The sequence below is a fragment of the Raphanus sativus genome, unplaced genomic scaffold (assembly GCF_000801105.2).
Source record: "Raphanus sativus cultivar WK10039 unplaced genomic scaffold, ASM80110v3 Scaffold1705, whole genome shotgun sequence".
Taxonomy (NCBI): domain Eukaryota; kingdom Viridiplantae; phylum Streptophyta; class Magnoliopsida; order Brassicales; family Brassicaceae; genus Raphanus; species Raphanus sativus.
Window position 1 is genome coordinate 1 of NW_026617014.1, and position 19979 is coordinate 19979.

Below are 19979 nucleotides of genomic sequence, written 5' to 3' on the forward strand. Positions count from 1 at the left end.
GAGAAGAAGAAGAAGTCTCCCAAGAGCAAAGAGAATGGGGATTCGGATTTGAAGAAGAGTCTCGTGCAAGAGATGAAAGAGTATCTGAAGAAGGGTTTACCGATAAGCCAGCTCAAAGCTTTGGTCTCCTCTCGCTCGTGAGCCTCCTCAAGAATCATCATGGACGCGCCTCGTCGACGCTCTCTTTGACGGCGCGGCAAAAGAGTTTCCTCAGGAGCGGCGAAAGAAGAAGAAGTACTTGGTGGCTGCAACGCAGGAGGAAGGATCGCAGATGCGTCTGCTCAACTCTATCGGATCCTTCTGCGGGAAGGATGGAAACGGAGAGGCGGTCAAGGAGGTGGCTCAAGTTCTGAAGGTCTTGTACGACGAGGACATACTCGAGGAAGAGTTTGTGTTGGAATGGTACCAGAAGGGTCTGGCAGGGGAGGACAAGAGCTCGCCTGTGTGGAAGAATGTGAAGCCTTTTGTGGAGTGGCTACAGAGCGCTGAGTCTGAGTCCGAAGGTGAGGAGGAGGCTTGAGAGTTTCTTTTTACTGTGTTACTGTGTGTGGTTTTTTTTCTTTAATGTTATTTCGGTTTTCATATGTTTCTTTGGCGAATCTATAAGCATTTTGTTTTAAAAATGCTCTTCTGTCTTTTATTATTATTTATATATTAGAACATGCAAACTTTGCAACTGGGTTGCTTTAAATAATTGCTTCTCGTTTTGTTTGGATCTAATGCTTATGGTGTTAATTGTGTGTTTATGGGATTTGGTATTGCTCATAGCCTTTACTAAACAATCAAATACTAACTCAAGCTCAAACATTAATCAAGATAGCGTTTTTAATAGCTCTGATAAGAAGCAGGTTCAAGAAAAGCCTAGAAAAGCAAAAATTTCACTTGAATACCATCTCTTCCTCTGTGGTGTGTAGTTTCTTTTTGAACTCTTTAATGTTTAAAAAATATATTATTACTTTCATTGTTTTGTCCCGACATGTACGTATGGTACTGTTTATACCATTTGTTTGCAAACTGTAGGACGATGATTTATTGACGTTACACTAATTCTGACAGATGTTAGTGAAAAAGTACCACCACGTCTGAAGAGTTTTGTCCCTCATGGAAACTGATTTCAACATTATTTGATTTTTTTCTTACAATAAAACAGCAAAAAGAATTTGTTCACGCTACTCATTAGTCATATTCTAAAAGAAAGAATGGGAAACGTATTTATATTTGCAATCACCAGTCCATTTGATAAAAGCTTAATGGTCATTGACTCTAATTGTCATTGTCATTTTTATCATTTTTATTCATTTAATCTCGTTAACCTTGATGTGATAGTGGGCCGTCTACTATATAAACTCGAAACCTGCAGAAACAGAAACAGGCCCGTTTGAACGGACTTAATAATATTCCGTTATTTTGTTTTTATGATTTTAATAAAATTTTAATAGCAGCCTCCTTTATGTGCCGTAGAAAACATATGAGATTAATTAAACGAATAATTTGTAAGATCACAACAAACATTCCCCCACGCGCCAGCGGAATGGCCAATAAGATCCTTTTTTTGATCCTCTTTCGTTTTATTATTCTGATATTTGTTTAGATATTTTCTGGAAGTTATTAATATGTGTTTTTATATGATTATGTGTTGTGAATTTACATTTGAAAGTAAATAAGAAAAATTTCCAAAAAAATAAAATTAAATGCTCTAATTAGCTAGAATATAGATGTAACTTACTATTATTTAAAGACTTACCAATCATGCTGAAAATAATGTAAAATATAAATACACCAAATTTAATTTTAAGAACAACAACAATTTAGCCACACGGCACTTCCTTTTATATTTGACTTCACAGTCCACACCAGCTAATCTTGTCTGCTTCATTTTAAGTATTAAATTTTTTAAAAATTATTGGGTTTTAATCCCTAAGAAGCTAATTAAGGATTCAATTAAGACAGTTATAATCTTACAAAATGAAAAGCAAACGAGATTGCTTTATATTTAAGCTCGTTTCCCCCTCCCCTTGTTTTTGTTAGTATAATTGAGAAAGAGCTCTAACAATTCAGTAAATAATCCATTTTTAAAATGCAATTAACATTAATATAGAAGTGTTCATTAACCTATTCGGTTAGGATATTTAGATATCTTTTCGTTGTTATCAGGTCGTTAGACTTGAAAGTTTAAAGTAAGAGAATTTGATAATTGCAAACTCATCCAACAAATAAGATTCATTTAAATCTGATTAACTTGGATGTATCTTAGATTTTTTGGAAAGACAAAATATTCTTTTAGAAACCAAAATACCGTACAAAAAAAACCAAGAAATACCGTACAACATCAGTAAAAATACACAAGTAATATTGACAACGAACCATGTAATGTCATCTAATATAAGAAAAATACATTTGTTGTCAAAAAAAAAGAAAAAGAAAAAGTACATTTATCTCCTAAAAACATGAAAAATGGTTTTACTATCAGACAAAATAATGTGAGAAAATTGACATTGTAATTTTCGCTTATTCTTCCTAAATCAAACTTGTTTTTTTTTTTTTTAAAGAAATCTTATAAAGTGAAACTTCTGTGTAGCCTAAACCATAAATCAAAGCAAAAACATGGTTGAATGGTATTATATTAAATCATTGTTTATACTTTTAGTAACCAATTAATAAATCTGCAGAAAATATTCCATCGATTACTTTACTTCTTCTTAACAATCGTAGATAATTATTACTCTACAAAATTATTAGCGGTCTTTAATAATTGTTCTTTTTTAATTGCTTCTAGAAGAGAAAATACAAAGATAGAGTAGGACATCATTAAGTAATGAGGGAAAAAAAGCGAGAGATTAACCCAAAAAATAAATAAAAATGCAGGAAGAGAGTGAGATGCACGCGCGAGATCGGACGGTGGAAAAGCGCAAGTTGCTGCATAAAGTTTGTTGCGGAATGGCAAAACCGTAAAATTCGAATAAAATCAAATCAAAATCCCCGTCTCAACGGCGTAACAGTAAATCTATTCTCTCTCTCTCTCTCCCTATCCCTTCGCTTCCGTTTCCATTATCTTCTCTCTCTTCTCTCAGACATACACAGTCCCTCTCTCTCTCTCTCTCTAGTAACTAACCTCCTCCTCGCTGACTCCTCTCAACCGCCAATGTCACCTCCCTCGGCGGTTAACCACCGCGAGATCGACCCTAAGATCTGGCGCGCCTGCGCGGGAGCCTCCGTCCAGATCCCCGCGCTCTTCTCTCGCGTCTACTACTTCCCGCAAGGACACGTGGAGCACTGCTGCCCTTCCTCAACCATCTCCTCCGCCTCCGCCGTCGCGGCTTCTCCGATCCCCTGCGTCGTCTCCTCGATCAGCCTCCTCGCGGATCCGGTCACCGACGAGGTCTTCGCTCACCTCTCGCTTCACCCCGTGTCTCACGATCAGTTCCTTCCCCCTCATCCTCATCCTCATCCTCCCTCTTCTCGATTCGGGAGATTCCTCGAAGAGGAAGAGGAGAGCAGCGGCGAGGAGAAGGTCGTCACGTTCGCGAAGGTCCTCACGGCTTCCGACGCCAATAACGGGGGAGGATTCTCCGTCCCGCGATACTGCGCGGACTCCGTCTTCCCTCCCCTCGATTTCCAGGCCGATCCTCCCGTCCAGAAGCTCTTCATCACCGACGTTCACGGCGTCGTCTGGGACTTCCGTCACATCTACCGAGGTACTCCCAGGAGGCACTTGCTAACCACGGGGTGGAGCAAGTTCGTCAACAACAAGAAGCTCATCTGCGGAGATTCCGTCGTTTTCATGAGGAAGTCTGTTCACGAGATGTTTATAGGCGTGAGGAGAGCTCCGAGCTCTAACAAATCCGGAGGAGGAAGCTACTACGGCGGTGGCGGCGGTGGTGGCGTTACCGGGGATGAGTACTTCCCCGGTTACAACTACTACGGAGGCGGAGGAGTTAAGAAGGAAGACGTTGGTGGAGGCGAGAAGAAGTGGTTTAGGAGAGATGGGAACGGGAAGCTGACGGAGGAGGCGGTTACGGAGGCGATCGGGAAAGCCTCGCAGGGCTTACCGTTCGAGGTCGTGTATTACCCGACGGCGGGGTGGTCTGACTTCGTGGTGAGAGCCGAAGACGTAGAGGCCTCGGTGAGTGTCTACTGGGCTCCTGGGACTAGAGTCAAGATGGCGATGGAGACGGAGGATTCCTCGAGGATCACTTGGTTTCAAGGCGTCGTCTCCGCTTCGTTTCAGGAGACGTGGAAACAGCTTCAGGTATATATATACATTTGATGAGTAGCTAATAGCTAGATTCACTCTGTGTTGTGTGAGTTCTTGATTTGGAATCCAAATTGTTGCTCAGATCACATGGGATGAGCCTGAGATTCTGCAGAACTTGAAGAGGGTGAATCCTTGGCAAGTGGAGGTCGTTGTGAACTCGTCGACTCAGCTTCACGCTACTTACCTTCCTCCAACAAAGAGGACGAAGTATCCTTCATCGAGTGGGTTCTTTGGTGGAGGAGAGGAAGGAGAGATGATCTATTCGGGAAGAGGAGGACAAGCGATGGATCCAAGTCACTATGGGTACACTACTTACACTACAGTTCCTGCTGGCATGCAGGGAGCCAGGCATTATGAATTTGGGTCTTACAACAACAACAACAACTCAACCGGATTCATCGGAGAGAACGCTCACCCTGAGTTCATCAACTTCTTTAGTCCTCTTCCCGGTTTGGGAAGAGTCTCGACGTCTCTGATGGTGAACTTTGGCGGCAGTCCTCCGCCGTCGGATGACTTGTCGCCTAATAGCAACACCACTAATGTTTCCTCTGGAAACGACGCAGGTGGGAACAACCGAGGCGTTAGCTTTCAGCTGTTTGGGAAGGTGATAAACGTGCAGGAGCCTGCCGAGAGCGGTGGTGTGGCTGAGTCTAGCTTGTGTGAAGACGATGGAAGCAAAGAGTCCAGTGACAATGAGGCCCAGTTGGTGCAGGGTCATGGAGGAAGGTGAAGCGTCTAGGGGTGCCTATAAAGATTCCAGCAGAGACACAGAGGTAATAGCTGCAAAGGTATTTTGATCAATCATTTCATCAAATCTATTTGAATCAATGAGGTTTTGCGTTTTTCAAACTGATTAGGCTTTTGCTACCATTAGGCATGAATCTTATTTATCATACTTTCGTGATTACTATATTTATCGATCTCTACAGTCTGTGGTAATTGGAATTTGAACATATACATGCACTGTAATAGTTTTTATTGTATTATTACAGTCCATGTGCTTGTCTGTACTATTATTCCGTTGTTTGGTCTCTCGCATTCGACAGTCTCTGACTCTGAGCAATTACACATGAAATGCATTTTACTGTTGTTTGCTTGACTTGAGGCACTGTGTGACGCTGTTACAATTTCGATATAGAAAAGCTTGGAGCTACTTGTTCACACTATAATGCCTGAAGATGAAGATCTTTATTTCTTTTTATTATTATTATTCAATGATTTTGTGGTTTGCTTGTGTCAATGTTGTTGACAGGTGAAGGGAATGAAGGAATGTTTGGAATCTGTACGTCCCAAGTAGCAGTGGTTGGTTGGTAACATAAAAAAAAGTATCTTATGGTTTTTCTTTCTTTGCATTTTGACTTTCTCTGGAAGATTTTATGTTTTGCCACGTGGCAAACTGTGTATTTGACCCATTTCTGAGACACATTCTGGATTGAACATCTCGCTCTTTCCTAATCGTTTATTGCTTTATTGGGGGTAAAATGTCTATGGGTGAATTTTTTACTTTTAACCATTTTATATATAGTGGTTATGACTGTTATGGAGTACTAAGAAACAACAGTTAACAAGATGATTTATTGACATCCCTATGCTATGAGCCTAATGAATGCATCTAAGTTAACGGCGCCAACCAAAGAGTATTAGCTCTTTTTTGGCTTTTAATTAATAAAACTGCCAATAATGCTCTGCTCAGGAACCTCAAGGTCCCCTTACCATCTACACTTTTACTGATTCTTTTATTAACCTTGCAACCGATTTATGATCTTTAAATTAGGTTTGGTTTTTAGATTAGCAAATGAATCAAGACGAATATATTAGGTTGGTTTGATTAGCTATATTATTAGGACGACTAGGCGGCCGATGACAATCACAAAAAGACATTGATTATGTTTGATTTGGTTAAAGTTAGATCAACCGAATAAAAAGTGTCTGTTTCTGGTATTATTACTGTCATGATTTGTTTGATTAAATGACTGACATATACTACGATACATGTATATTTCTTACGTTCACGTATGGTAGAGTGAACTAGGTGGATCTTAAAATTTCTATTTTCCTTAAATTGGTCACATTATGATAAAATACAAGAACCCACTCTTGGAAAAATTAGCTGTAACGCAAACTTGAAAATGTCTCAAGGACAAAAACAATATAATTATTTTTTCCAGAGTTTGGTTATATGTTGAGGAAACACAAATAATTCATGCATGCAGACCAACAACCAAACCAAAGAAAAAGGAAATTTGTTCCGACTCTCCAATCATAGTCTTTTTTTTTTTTGGTTAACACTCTCCAATAATTGTTTCTGGACTAAACAAATAAATAAATAGACAAAATGTATTTATTTGATATAACAAATGATGTTTATTTTGACCCAAAAAACAAATGTTGTTTATATATCATTCAGTTGGAATCTTGATGATTTTTTTATTGTTAAACGATCTTCATGGTTTTACTTTATGATTTTTTTTTCTTATATGAATATTCATACAAGATCGTCTCATGAGAAGGGCAAGGACTTGATGTTTGATTAATTGTTTGTGTATAGTAAATTTTGAAATTTGTATAGAAGAGAGGGGACGGATTGCTAATCATTTGAAGTATGAGTCTCATAAAATAAAAACATAATTCACAAATAGAAAAGAAGTCATTATACAAAAGAAGAGCACGATATGTTTTTTTTCCTTTCACTTTATCTCTCAATCTGCATCAAGTGAATACAAATCAACCGTCAGGTTTTTAATCATTTGCTGTTTTCTCATTTTATTACCGTCCTTTCTGCAACTCTTTTCCGTAGAGACAACTCTGGTCTCGCTCTTTTGCAGTCAATTCTTTTGTTCTAAAGCAACAAAAAAACAAAAGTGTACTATAACGATATTCAAACGTTTATTTTTATTTTTGAGAAAGTAAAATAATAAAACATTTCATTTCCATGTACAATATAGTACATGTCTTGTCATTTGAAGATTCACATAGAACCGGTATTACGAACATCTGTTCTTATAGAGTTTGATAAGTACTCCTATAATTTTGTTTGCTTATTTTCAAACCAAAAAAAAAAACTTGAACACACAGGTGTATAGTTTTGTAAGCATCATGTTAACTAACATTTATATTAAAAGAATCCAAAATCAAAGCAATTAACTAAAATAAAACAGTTAAAAACACAACTAATTATACAGATTTTGATAAATTAAAATTCATCTAAAATAAAAAGGATGAAAATGTTCTTATAGAATTTGATATACTTGTATTCGTTTTTCCCTACATTTCAACTTTAGCACCATGGTTTAATTTTGTAAGCATCATATTAACTTCATGTTTGGACTTTGATATATAAAGAACCTTAGAAAGGTTTTAAAGAAACACATAAATTTTATAGATATTACAAAAACAAAAACTAAAAACAAAGCAGATTAACACATTCTGATTCATCTAAAAGCCTAAAACCCCTGTGTGTTTTGTTTATCTGTGGCTACAGAAAGCCAAAAGCATTTTTCTACCATCAACAATCTCATCAAAGAAATCATCAATCTGAGCAATAACACTCTCTGTTCCACTCCTCAAACTCCCAACACTCACTTTCAAACTCTCAACTCTCTCCCTCAACCCTTTCTCCTCCTCCTCCTCCTCTCCCCCGCCGCCGCACCACCGCCGTTCGAGCTCTGTCTTGAGCTCCTCCACCGCCGTCTTGCTCCTCCTGTACTCATACATCATCACCCCTTTCTTCACCCCCGTCCTCTCCATCTCCGCCGCCACTCTCTGCTTCAGCCTCGCCATCGCCGTCGCCGTCGTCGTCGCCGCCGCCGCTGTAGTCTCCCCCGGGATGCTGTAAACAAGGCCTTGCGTCAAGATCGTGAGAAACAGAGTGTTCATGTTCTTGATCGTGTTCATCACTCCTCTGAACCCGCTGAACCCGTTCTGTATCTTCGACGACTCCATCGCCGTGACTTGCTCCGACCAAAAGGGAAACCTTTGGACACGGTTCTCCATCAGAGCTCTGTTCTCTTCCTCTATCCCCACCGCTTCTCTCCGACATCCAGTTATCGCTCGCATCACCTGTTATCCAAAGTTCGAGACTTTATTCAAAAATATTCAATCTTTTATTTCAAGTTTCCTTTTTTTTTTTAATTTTTAGCAAAAAAAAAAAAACAAACCTGACGGTGGTTGTGGTGGTGGCCGTCGAGAGTGGAGGTCACGGAAATCGCGGCGGAGCAAAAGCTTTCCACGGAGGAGAGAGATGATTTGATGACGTGGCAGACGTCCCAGAGCTTGGAGGTCTCGTCCATGTAGTCGTCGAGCCACTTGTCGCCGACAGGGAGGTTGAGTTTTTGGACAAGAAGTGTGAGATGAGAGTGAGAGGTTCTCAGGAGACAGATCACTCTCTGTAGGAACTGAAGGGACATGAAACTGTTGGAGAGATAGACCCTTTCGAGATCTTCCATTGATTTGTTTAGAAAGGTGTAGAATCCGTTTACTGAGTTTGTGCAAGAAGGATCCATTTTGTTGATGATGAAACAGAGAGAACTCTAAAAAGATTTGTTTTTTTTTGTAGTGTTTGTTGATGATTCTATGGAGGGAAAATTGGGTAGGAGAGAGTTTTAAAGGTTACAAGAGATTGTATGTGTGTGTTTGTGTGTGTGTGTGTGAATTTATATGTATAGATGAAAAAAGAGAGTGAGAGAAAGAGAATAAAAGAAGGAGAAGAAGAATCAGAGATTTTGTAAGGATGAAAGTGATTGTTTGGGGCAATGATGGTTTGTTTCCTATAGAGGAGGAAATGGATGATTGGTATTTGGTAATTATACTAAATTTATTGATTTCTCTGTATTTTTTTATAACTAAATTTTCTTATGGAAAGAAGAATATAATAAAATTGAAATCTACAAAATGCATACATAGTATTTTTTGGAAGAGAGAAAAAGAGAGAGTAGATTTAGTCTAAGTAGATTATAGTTTTTTCAGGGAAAATACATATATAACATGATTTAATTCTCTTCATGTAATCCATATAAGTTTTTGTCATCTACAAATTTGAGACAGAAATAAAATCTGAATAAAATTTGTATTTCTAGAAGCTGCTCATTAGCTTGATTCTTTGTCCGAATAAAATCTCTAGTAATTGATGGTTAATATAAAAGGGTAAATATAATAATGACCACGTTTCAGTACACTAATAACCGAATAATTAGTGATTTGGTATGTATGAGCTAGCGTCTTCTGCGAGGGCATCTAATACCATTTCATGCTTTACTAGTTATGCACTAAGTTGACTGATTACAAAGCAAACTTTTTTATCTGCTATAAATACAATAATAGTGTATACACCCCTAACAATATCCAATGATTGTATAGTGCTTATAGGTGTTTCTGTATATTTTTTTTGTTAACTCGGAAGAGTTTGAACTTCGAACTATAGTTTCTCTTTGGTTCGGACTCGTTCGGTGCTAATATTTGAAATATGATGCAAGAACATGACCTACTCTTGTTCTTTACCACTGGTCCATCTCATTCGGTGGTTCATTTTGTCTAGCTTCATGCACACCATTCTTTCAAGTTTTAAGGACTTGTCGTGGTTTGTTTGACATACAGTTTCATATATTATAGACAATGTTCTAATAATTTGTGTGTACATCCCTAAGCTACTTTATAATATATTATGACAATACAAATCTAACAAAGTAAACTTGATTAGTCATCTGATGCTTTGTATTAATATGATAATGGCTCAACCGGATCAAGATTGGTCATTGTGTAACAGTTAGATTCCAGCATACTATTAATAATGGTGGTGTAGCTAAAGTTATACAAAGAATGAAATCGAGTTCGTACCTCCAAAAGTGGCATTTCGGACCCATACAACGGCGGATACCGAGAAAAGAAATAGTACTATATAACATTCAATTGACGCAGTAGAATATTTAATAAAAAAATTTAAGTAGATAAGATAAAATTAATTAAATGCAAAAGAGTTATAGATGTTGCAAGCTGAGCAGTACAAATGTTGCTTTATTCCCGTTATCAAGCCGGCGCGTATTCTATACTCATCTGTATTTCTTTAATTGTATTCGTACATTCTCTTTTCAGACCACCAATAAATATCAATATTATTGCAATTATGATTTTGGTTAGGATGATATAAAATAAGTAGTCTTTTTGTTAATTATGAAAAAGTATCTTCATATCGTGAAAGTGAAATTATTTATTAAAATTGCCCAACAAATTTTATATGTAAATTTCTATATATATCAAAAGAGAAATTATCCTGATGATGTATCACATGGAATCGACAATACGAAAAATGGTAAACGATGATGTATGATGTATCTATATGATTGTTTTTCCTTTCTATTTTTCAGTGATTATTAGAAATTAAGTTTTATTTCTAACTACTTAGTATATGCGAACCATGAAACATTATATCAACTTGAATCATTCTCGCTCTCGCCCACATATTTACCATTACGGCTGCAGTAGAGATATGTGTTATATTCAAATCAATAAAACAAGAATCTAGAATTATTTGTCAACAATTAGTGACTACATTCTAAATGTTGTAGATTTGCACATGTATTAGCCATTGCAAGTATTTGTCGATGAGTGTACATATCAAATATAATGGAAGACGGGACCATATCTAATGGAAGGGTCGGGCGACTCAATAATCTCCGATTACTCTTGTGTGTTTCTTCGTTTCTTTTATAAAATTTTGTCGCATTTTTAATTTTTTATATATTTATATATCGTATTTTCCACAATTTGTTTGTTATAGACGTGAAAGACAAACTGCTTAACATTATACTATTTTATTTTCGTTTATGAATGACGAAACAGACAAAAGGAACACTATTCAGCAATGAATCCAAAGTCGACATATCAGAAGTAAAATCCAAAAGAAAGTTCACGAACAATCTAGAAGATGGTATACTATTGGGAAGAAGACTTGTACTCCCTCCATTTCGATTTAATTGTCGTTGTAAAAAAAAAAAATCGTTTCAAAATAAGTATCATTTTATAGTTTCAATGCAAAATTTATTAAAAAAATTCTGTATTTTATTTTTTTATTGGTTGAAATGTGGTTAGATGTATTGATAATTGTGTTTTTATTTTGAAAATATACAAATCATATGTTTTTTTAATCTGTATGCATAAATCTAGAACGACAATTAAAATGAAACGGAAGAAGTATATAATAAATAATATGAAAGGGTAGAACGAAAATGTTACAATATAGATGTTGTATGTTTAACTATATGATTGTATAACTATCGACAGAGCCTTAGAGAGTAATTACTAAGTAGCAGAAAAGTAGTACCAACAAAGAGAGAGGTGTAAATTTGCAAGAATGTTTCGTTTTCTCAGTAATGGCTTAAGATAAAGAAACAACTGTTTTGGGTCCATACTCCTCTTCTCTTTCCGTCTACCATTTCGAAATTTATCGTCTAATTTCTCCACTTCGTTGTCCCATTTAATTCCGGTTGAGAATGATTATTTAGTGGTTTTTAGTCTATATAGTTACAGATTTATTGCTATATGTAAATGTTTAAAGTTTGAACTCTAAAGATAACTGTTTTGAAAAGAAAACAGGAAACTGGAAGACCGTATTTTTTTGGTAGAGTCTACGATTCTGTTAAAACAAGATTGATAAAAGAAGAATAATAAAAACGGTGAAAAGTTATAAGACTTTTAATCATGTTATACCCGTTTTACCTGATCAGAAGCTATATGGACAACTACTATTAAGCAAGGTCAAAAGAACCTTTAACAAAGTCGCAAATCAAGTAAGGCGATTATGTTAACAACTGATAAACACTCTTGGATCACTAATCCTATAATCGGACGGTAGAGATAAGAGGAAGAGTTGATTATTTAGAGGGTCAACAATCAAGAGCCACCACTTAAGATATAGTTTATCTATTTATGTATTATTTTTTGAGTTATTTTTGGGTTCACCCCCTAGGGTAAATCTTTAGGTTCACCAACCAATAGAAACTTGTCATTTTAGATTCAATATCTTTTAATTAAAGAAATAAATAATTTGTCAAATTATATTATTTTTTCAAAATAAAATTTAAAAATAAATAAAAACAGTATATAAAAACGAATTAAAAAAAATTAATGTTGTCAACAAAACACTAAACTCTAAACTCTAGCTAATACTAAACCCTAAACTCTAATACTAAATCCTAAACTCTAATCATAAACCCTAAACCCTTGGATAAACCATAAACCCTTGGGTAAACCATAAACCCTTGGAAAAAACACTAAACATGTTGTCAACAAAACACTAAACCCTAAACTCTAATCCTAAACCCTAAACCCTTGGATAAACCCTAACCCTTAGAAAAACACTAAACATTTGGATAAATTCTAAACTATAAATCTTAAACACTAAACTCCAAATCTTATAAATAAATATTTTTTAAAAATAATCTTTAGTGAGAACTATTGTTATTTTTATTTATTTAATCTTTTTATTTATTTTAAAAGCATAATATAATTTGGCAAGTTATTTTTGTTTCCTTAATTAAAAGATACTAGATTTAAAATAACAATTTTCTATTGGTTGGTTCACCCTAGGGGGTGAACCCAAGAAAAAGTCTTATTTTTTTCATCAAACTGTAAAAGTACTGAGAGCCGAAATAAGGATGCAAAGGTATATGCTATTTCAACGTTAAGTGGTAGAGATGCGGTTGTAATATTCTCATTTTCGTGTGTATCATTGATGCACATTAAATAGTAGTTTTTCAAATATTTTTATAACTGATGTGGTCCAAATTCTCGATACTAAGGATTAATATAGTAAGAAGAAATGAAACAATAGTTTCCAAAAAAAAAGAAGAAATGAAACATTAAAAGAAAGGATGATAGAGCGTTATACATTAAGGGCCTGACTGGTGTAACCACAGCGGTTGCGGTTGCGGTTGCGGGAGTTTGCGGGTGCGGATGGTTGCGGTTTTAAGCGTTTTCTAGAGATTTGTACGACTGGTACAACTGTTAGAAATTGTTGCGTTTGCGGGACTCTTATGACTGGTAAACTACCAAACGCAACATCTGTTAAATAATAATTTAACAATATTTACATTTTATGTAATTATAAAAAATATTAAAATCATAATAATATGATAAATATAAAATTTATATTTATAAAATCATATTATTCAATTTTAAAAATTTATAGAAAATATTTATTTTTGATTTTTATAATATAAATTGAAATATAATATGAATACATTTTACAATTTCTATTATTTCAATTGAAAATTTTTATTGGATATTTTTAGTATTATTTTTATTTATTCTGTTTTTTAAAAAAAAAATTTACCTTCCCGCAACCGCAAACGCTAGCTGGAACCAGTTTTTGATTTTAAGAGGTTCAGAGCGATTTGTAGTGTTTTTGTGATTGTTTCGAAACGCCAACAACCGCTATGAACCGCATAAGCTGCGTTTGCGGATGGTAGCGGGAAAACCAGTCAGCCCCTAAACATGACAAACATTGACAAATACTATATGGATATACTCATATACAAAACATGGGGAAAATAAATAATTTAATTATTATTTTTTTCTTGTGAAATGCTTAAAATCTAAAATAATAAGAGTTCTGTTGTTAAAAAAAAGTTCCAAAATTGTGTTAGTTTGTGGGTTAATTCCAAAAATAAAATAAAAAACACTTGAAATAAAGCTACTAAACCAAACTCCCCAACAACCATTTGCTCCATTTCTGGCTACATCCGTCTTAACCGGATAAAGTTATAAAGTCAATTTGATTACAGACAGAGTTAGTCCCTCACTTATAGCCAAAATGTTAAGATCAATTCTCAGATGTTGTAATGATCAAACAAAATCACAAATCACCCGATGGTTTTAACTAAATTAAACCTAACAGAAAACGAGTGACTTGACATGTTATCAAAATACAAAGAAAAATGAATATTAATATAGAAGAAACAAATGTTGCAAAAAAAAAAAAACTATATACGCAGAAGAAACAAAAGGCATTTCTTTGTTGTGTTATGTAAAATGCATACTTAGTGAGGAGGAGGATAGGAGTAATTAAATTTAAGCCAATAGAGAGAGATGTAGGCAGTTGAGTAGAGGTTAATGAGAATCAGGACCACAGTATGGGCTTTGTTCAGCTATTATGTCTGCATTTTAATATGATGTGTAACATTCTCAAGTCTACTTTTTTCTCCAAAATCAATTTTAGTGGCCCTATCTCTATCTCTCTACCTTTGTCAAGGTCGGCCCTTTTCTTCTCATTCTACTAGACCCACAAAGCCACACCTATTTATCATCATCATCATCATCTCTCTTTCTCTAAAGCATATAAACAAAAAGTATGCATTTAAGTAAAAAGAAGCTGAATAATTTATACATACTGGTGTGTCATGTGTGCGTAGATATGATGTGGATCGTGTCAAGTTTATGTAAGCCACTTATGCGGCTACTGGGTCCTCCTGTGGGACCTAACTTGGTAGACCTTTAGTATTCAGATTCATAGTATCAACAAGAACCAATGCAATCGTTTCGTTACAAAGTCCTACCTTCTTATCCATTAAGGCTATATGCCACAGAAGTGCCTAATGATTGTAGTATGAGAGTTTTGGTGGTATTATATTCAATTATCTAAGTATGGGAGGGAGTACAAAGGAGTTAAAATCTTGGTCATGTTTAAGTGCAGACGAGCGTACAGAGGTCTTGTGTCCTGGCTTGTGATATGTTGGTGTAAGGAAATATCCTGAACTTTCCATTGGCCATACACGTTAGTGTTAGCTGAGCATCACTCACCATTTCCTATCAAATTTGCATACATTGGACAATGATTAAAACACTCGAATTCTAGAATCAATGTCACGCCAAGCTTTAAGGTATACCTCGCAGGAAGTAGTCATGTCGCTGCAGCTCCATTTCCTGGTTGGAACACAGTCAACATAGCGACACCAGTTGCAATGGCGGTTGAGATTAACTCCCCAGCACGCTGCTATTAAAACCCCCAGCAAGTCTGAGGAAAGAGAGACAAAGATGGATAAGCTATACATGCCACAAGAACGCAGAGAGATAGAGCAAGATCAAAAAGAGGACTCTCACATTCCACAGAACAAGACCAGGCATACAATCCTTAACACTGGTCTGTCAAACATTTCTTTAAGCCTTGTGGAACTTCTCATATCATCTTCAAACAGTTTTCCCTTGTGAGGTGGGGGGTCCTGCCTCAGCTGTGGGGTGAATAACAGCACAAATCCAAGAAGGAATCCTGATATGAAACCGCCAATATTCGCAAAGTTGTCTATGTACGGAAGAAAGCCGATCAGGAAATTGACTGTGGAGATGGTGATTATTATCACCAATGCTGAAACCTGTAGCAAGCAAAACATAAGACACAATAAGCAGAAGAGGTTAAAGACAAGAAGAAAACACAAGATATCCTTGACCTTGGAGGTATATAGATTCCAGTTCCTTGCAAGTGCAGAAAGCATAGCTCCAATCAATCCAAAGAAAGCAGCACCAGAACAGATTGATGGGATGTTTCGAACAAACAACACAGCAAACAGACTTCCCACACATGCCAGAGAGGAAGTATATCACTGCAATCCTGACTACAGAACCAAAGCAAAAGCAGAGAAAGGCAGATTATAAACGTTGATAAACCCAACCATCAAAAACAGATTAGATGAGGTGAATGAAAGTGAAGGAGTGGACTTTTACATGGTCCATATCTCTGCTCCATGAATATCCCAACGAAAATCAAACTCCCTAGATTTATCAGAAGATGAAACAATCCACTGTGCAGCCAGGGAGACGTCAACACACCACGCCAAATCTCATGTTTCTCAACCAGAGCATTCCAATAAAGACCTCCCATGTGTTCGAAGCTGCAAACTCACAGTGAAATATGATGCACAGAGCTTCATAATCAGTCGCTAGAAGCAACAAAACCAACCTGCTTCCTTCAGTTTCCTAAAACCTATAGATCTAAGAAGAAGAAGAAGCAGCACTACGATCTGTAACTTAGTATCGAGTGATTCATCAAACAGAACGTAGCAAACAATAAGATCCACACAGATCACACTCTATAGAACAACACAGAATCGAAGAACTTGCCGTTGTTATCTAAGATCGAGACCTAATGAATTACTAAGGATCTTCCGCATTGAATTAGAGATCGATTCCACAAGCATATACTATCAGAGACCTAAGCGAAAACTCAGCGCCGAGAGAGGGAGAGGTACTCACGTAGAAGCGGAGGGACCGAGCATAGGATTCTCGGAGAGAGGCTGGAAGGAGAATCGGCCGAGTAATTTGGCGGCGCAGTGACCGTTAGAGTTTCTGGAGCAGTCGTTGACTCCCATAGTCACAGCGAATACGACGATCTGGAGAAGCACGAGGACGGAGACGAGCCAGGTGTCGCGTTTTGATCTGCCGCGAGCGGTGGCGGAGAAGAAGGGGAGTTTGTCCGAGCTTGGATCGCCGGCGATCGGAGTGGAAAACGAGAGGTTGCGATGAGATGCTTCATCGATCTGCGTCTTCGGCTCCGTCGTAACCTCCATTGCGGTTAGGGATCGGAGACGACGAGTGACAGAGAAGGTTTGTTTTATAAAAGTGGCGGGAAACTGCTTTTGAGAACAAACCGAAATGCTACGATCCGGTTTGGAATTGGTTACAGAAATTAAACTCCTCACAGTTCTCTAACCGGTTAAGCTTAGATAGGATCCGGTTTGGAATTGGTTTGATGCCAGCATCTAAAGAATCATCTAAAGAATTCATACTCCTATGATTATTATAGTTTAGTTTCTAAGGTGTCTAGATTATCAAATTCATCATTTTTTTATATTATGCGACACAATTGCATTCATTTCTAGATTTTTTGGTTGAGTGCATCTCATCGATATGATGTGTATCTCATCGATATGATGTGTATCTCACTCCCATCTAACCGTTTCTGTTTGGAATTGGTTTGATGCTATCATCTAAAAAGAATTCCTACTCCTATAATTAATACAGTTTAATTTTTAAGGTGTTTAGATTATCAAATTCATCATTTTTAAATTAAGCGACACACTTGCATTCATTTCATAGAAAATCTACCTCATTTATTATAAGAAAATGTTAATTGTGATGGTTAAACAAAGTGTTTTAGTTTCAATTGCCTTAGTGTATATGACTTCACATGTGGATGCATAGTTTTCAAATTTTGTGCATTTATCATCATCATGTTCAGCTATTTTCAAAGATTCTTAGTTAAGAAAAATTTATCTGTTGAAATATAGAACTATGTGTTGTCTCATTTTTTTTATTTTTTTTTTGCAGATCAGCATGGAAATCTTTTGGGATTATGAGAACGTAGGTCTCTCCTATGACTCCGATAAAACGAAAACGGCGTACAAGATTATAAAGGAGGCTCTGAGAAAAGAAGGTTGGACTGGACCTATCCACATTACAGTTGTTGTCGGCTATAAAAACACTTACGTGCCACAAGCTTTAAAGAAAGACCATAGGTTTAACATCGTAAGCGCGAAGCCATTCAACAGTAAGTTTTGGTGTTAGGTTCATTATTAATATAATTACTGTTTTGGTTAATGTTTGGTTATTGTTAGGTTCATTATTAATAACTAGGATTTAGACCTCCGCGAAAATCAATAATAAGTTTTCAATATTATTTTAAAATAATTACATCTTAAATTAATGATAGTTAAAATAAAACATTAAAGAAAAATATAAGATTAAAAACGTTACTATAAAAAAGATATTGAAAAAACTAATGTCAAAGTGATACAATACTTCAAAAATATTAGGTTTACTAACCAATATTAAAATTTTAACATTACTTAAAATGATTATATATTGAATATTTTAAAGAATTACATTTTATAAATCATTTATATATATATCTGTATATATAACCGATATGTTAAAAATATTGAGGATCAATAATTAGTTGAAATTTATTATAAATAAAAGATATAAAACTAATGCCGAAGTGATGTTATTCTTTAAAAGTGTTAGGTTTTATCAGCTTTGAAAAGTAACAGAAGATAAGTTTTGCTGAAAATTTGAAATTTTCAAAAAAATAAAATAAAGAGAATTTAAGATTATTAAAAGGATTATAAATGAAAGGTATAAAATGATGATTTAATACACAATTTTCAAAATTTTCATAGAACTTTTTATGATTAATTTTTCAAAATCATTTGTAAACAAATACCTTCCCATAAATAAAACTACTATGATCATAAAAATAATTAAATGTCAAAAGGTGTATTACAAAAAATGATAATGAGAAGTTAAAATCTAAGGTATATTTCTAAGAAAGTTATGATCATAAGTAAAAAAAATACAGATGTGAAAAACTCAGACTTTTACAATAATGTTTAGTTAATTATTTAAATAATAATAATATGTTAGTTAGACATGATAAAAATTAAACATGATAAAAAAATTTCTATGGTAAAATAAAGATTTAGGGAAACAAATTATGGTTATCTCGATAACATGAGATAAAAGATACATCATAATCAATAAAACCAAATATAAAGTAGATATTGCACTACCAAATAAATAAAATATTTGACAAATATGCTTTACCAAAAAAATCAAAATCTGAAACCCAGAAATAGCGATTCAAATGTGGAACAAGAATTCTGAATTGATTTGGTTCACAGACTATATTGGAACACATTTGTAAAATTGTATTGTTGTTAAACAAGTATAAAATTACCCGGACTTTTTCTTATATATATATATATATATATATATATATATATATATATCAGGTTATTCAGTATACTTTGGATTTATGGGGACTTAGCTAGATCTAAACCTGATCTTTCCTAGTCTAAATATAATTTTCGGATTAGATTAGGTTCGGTTTGTTAAAGATAGCAGCTTTTTAACATTTGTATCATTTCACATATATTTTAGTTGAGTTCGGATTTCGGACTCGGATAATTTTTCCGGGTGCTTAAAATTTAGTACGGAAAAAGTGACGATAATTCTAACAAACAATTATAAGATAATTCAAAAATTATATATAAATATTTGATATATGAAAAATTATGATTGAAAATATTAATTATTGAAAAATGTTATTGAAAAGGTAAGAAAAATAAAAAGCATTAGTAAGAAGATTCAACGCTAGTGAAAGTATGTAAACTAAACGTTATATTGGGAATTTGTCGCAAATTCAATAAAAGAACTGAGGTTTTGAAATGGTTATTGTATTTCTTTTCTTTGTTAATTTTCTCTAATAGGAAACAGAGAAGAAGAATAAGGGACTTTTTACGTACCCAGTCATAGCAAAAACTTTGTTCCATACAATGTATTTATATACAAAGAGAATTTTTCTACATGTATGCATCCATGACCTTCGACAAGGAGAGAGGACAGTAAAAAATAAAGATCAAAGAGAGAATGTCAGAGAGGATTTCTTTTGGACTTTTACCTTTCGGATGCTATGGCTCTATGCATTAATTTTTAACTTCTTTTTTTTTGCTAAATTAATTTTAACTTTATGATAAGCAGAATTCATAACCGTAGGATATTTACAGTGTCATGTGTGATACACCAAGCATTTGATTTTTTTGTGTCAAAACTATGATCCATGATTATTTAACCGTAGGACATTTACAGCGAACATAATTAAAAATTTATGAGTAGTAAAAATGTTTCTAAAATGTTTAAGTTTTAAATGTTAAGCGGTTAGAGACAAATAGGTACAAAAAGA

At 35.0% G+C, this 19979-nt stretch overlaps 2 protein-coding genes and 2 pseudogenes across 4 annotated transcripts; 2 read left to right on the forward strand and 2 right to left on the reverse strand.

Annotated features, from left to right (window-relative positions):
* The first annotated feature begins 159 nt into the window (after positions 1-159).
* LOC130504622 (probable eukaryotic translation initiation factor 5-2) lies at positions 160-720 on the forward strand (annotated as a pseudogene). The gene has a single exon (XR_008941351.1). The product of XR_008941351.1 is annotated as a probable eukaryotic translation initiation factor 5-2 (transcript).
* Positions 721-2968: 2248 nt separating this feature from the next.
* LOC130504621 (auxin response factor 17-like) lies at positions 2969-5725 on the forward strand. 2 transcript variants are annotated; one of them, XR_008941350.1, is made up of 3 exons: positions 2969-4249; positions 4338-5043; positions 5508-5725. XR_008941350.1 is itself a non-coding variant. In XM_056999241.1 (3 exons), the coding sequence occupies exons 1-2, from the start codon at positions 3143-3145 to the stop codon at positions 4983-4985; spliced, it is 1755 nt and encodes a 584-aa protein (XP_056855221.1). In that variant the 5' UTR covers positions 2969-3142; the 3' UTR covers positions 4986-5028; positions 5508-5725. The 2 variants fall into 2 exon arrangements, 1 of the variants encoding a protein (XP_056855221.1); XM_056999241.1 differs by having other exon boundaries at positions 4338-5028.
* Positions 5726-7589: 1864 nt separating this feature from the next.
* Positions 7590-8958, reverse strand: LOC108825729 (uncharacterized). Its single transcript, XM_018599076.2, has 2 exons — positions 8413-8958; positions 7590-8314 (listed from the first exon to the last, which is right to left on the reverse strand). The coding sequence occupies exons 1-2, from the start codon at positions 8755-8757 to the stop codon at positions 7721-7723; spliced, it is 939 nt and encodes a 312-aa protein (XP_018454578.1). The 5' UTR covers positions 8758-8958; the 3' UTR covers positions 7590-7720.
* Positions 8959-14729: 5771 nt separating this feature from the next.
* On the reverse strand, positions 14730-17069 carry LOC130504620 (RHOMBOID-like protein 8; annotated as a pseudogene).
* Positions 17070-19979: the final 2910 nt, after the last annotated feature.

Coding starts and splice junctions, on each gene's coding strand:
- LOC130504621 (XM_056999241.1), top strand. CDS start 3,143: ATGTCACCTCCCTCGGCGGTTAACCACCGCGAGATCGACCCTAAGATC. Junction 4,250..4,337: donor AGACGTGGAAACAGCTTCAG/GTATATATATAC, acceptor ATTGTTGCTCAG/ATCACATGGGATGAGCCTGA.
- LOC108825729 (XM_018599076.2), bottom strand. CDS start 8,757: ATGGATCCTTCTTGCACAAACTCAGTAAACGGATTCTACACCTTTCTA. Junction 8,315..8,412: donor ACCACCACAACCACCGTCAG/GTTTGTTTTTTT, acceptor TTTGGATAACAG/GTGATGCGAGCGATAACTGG.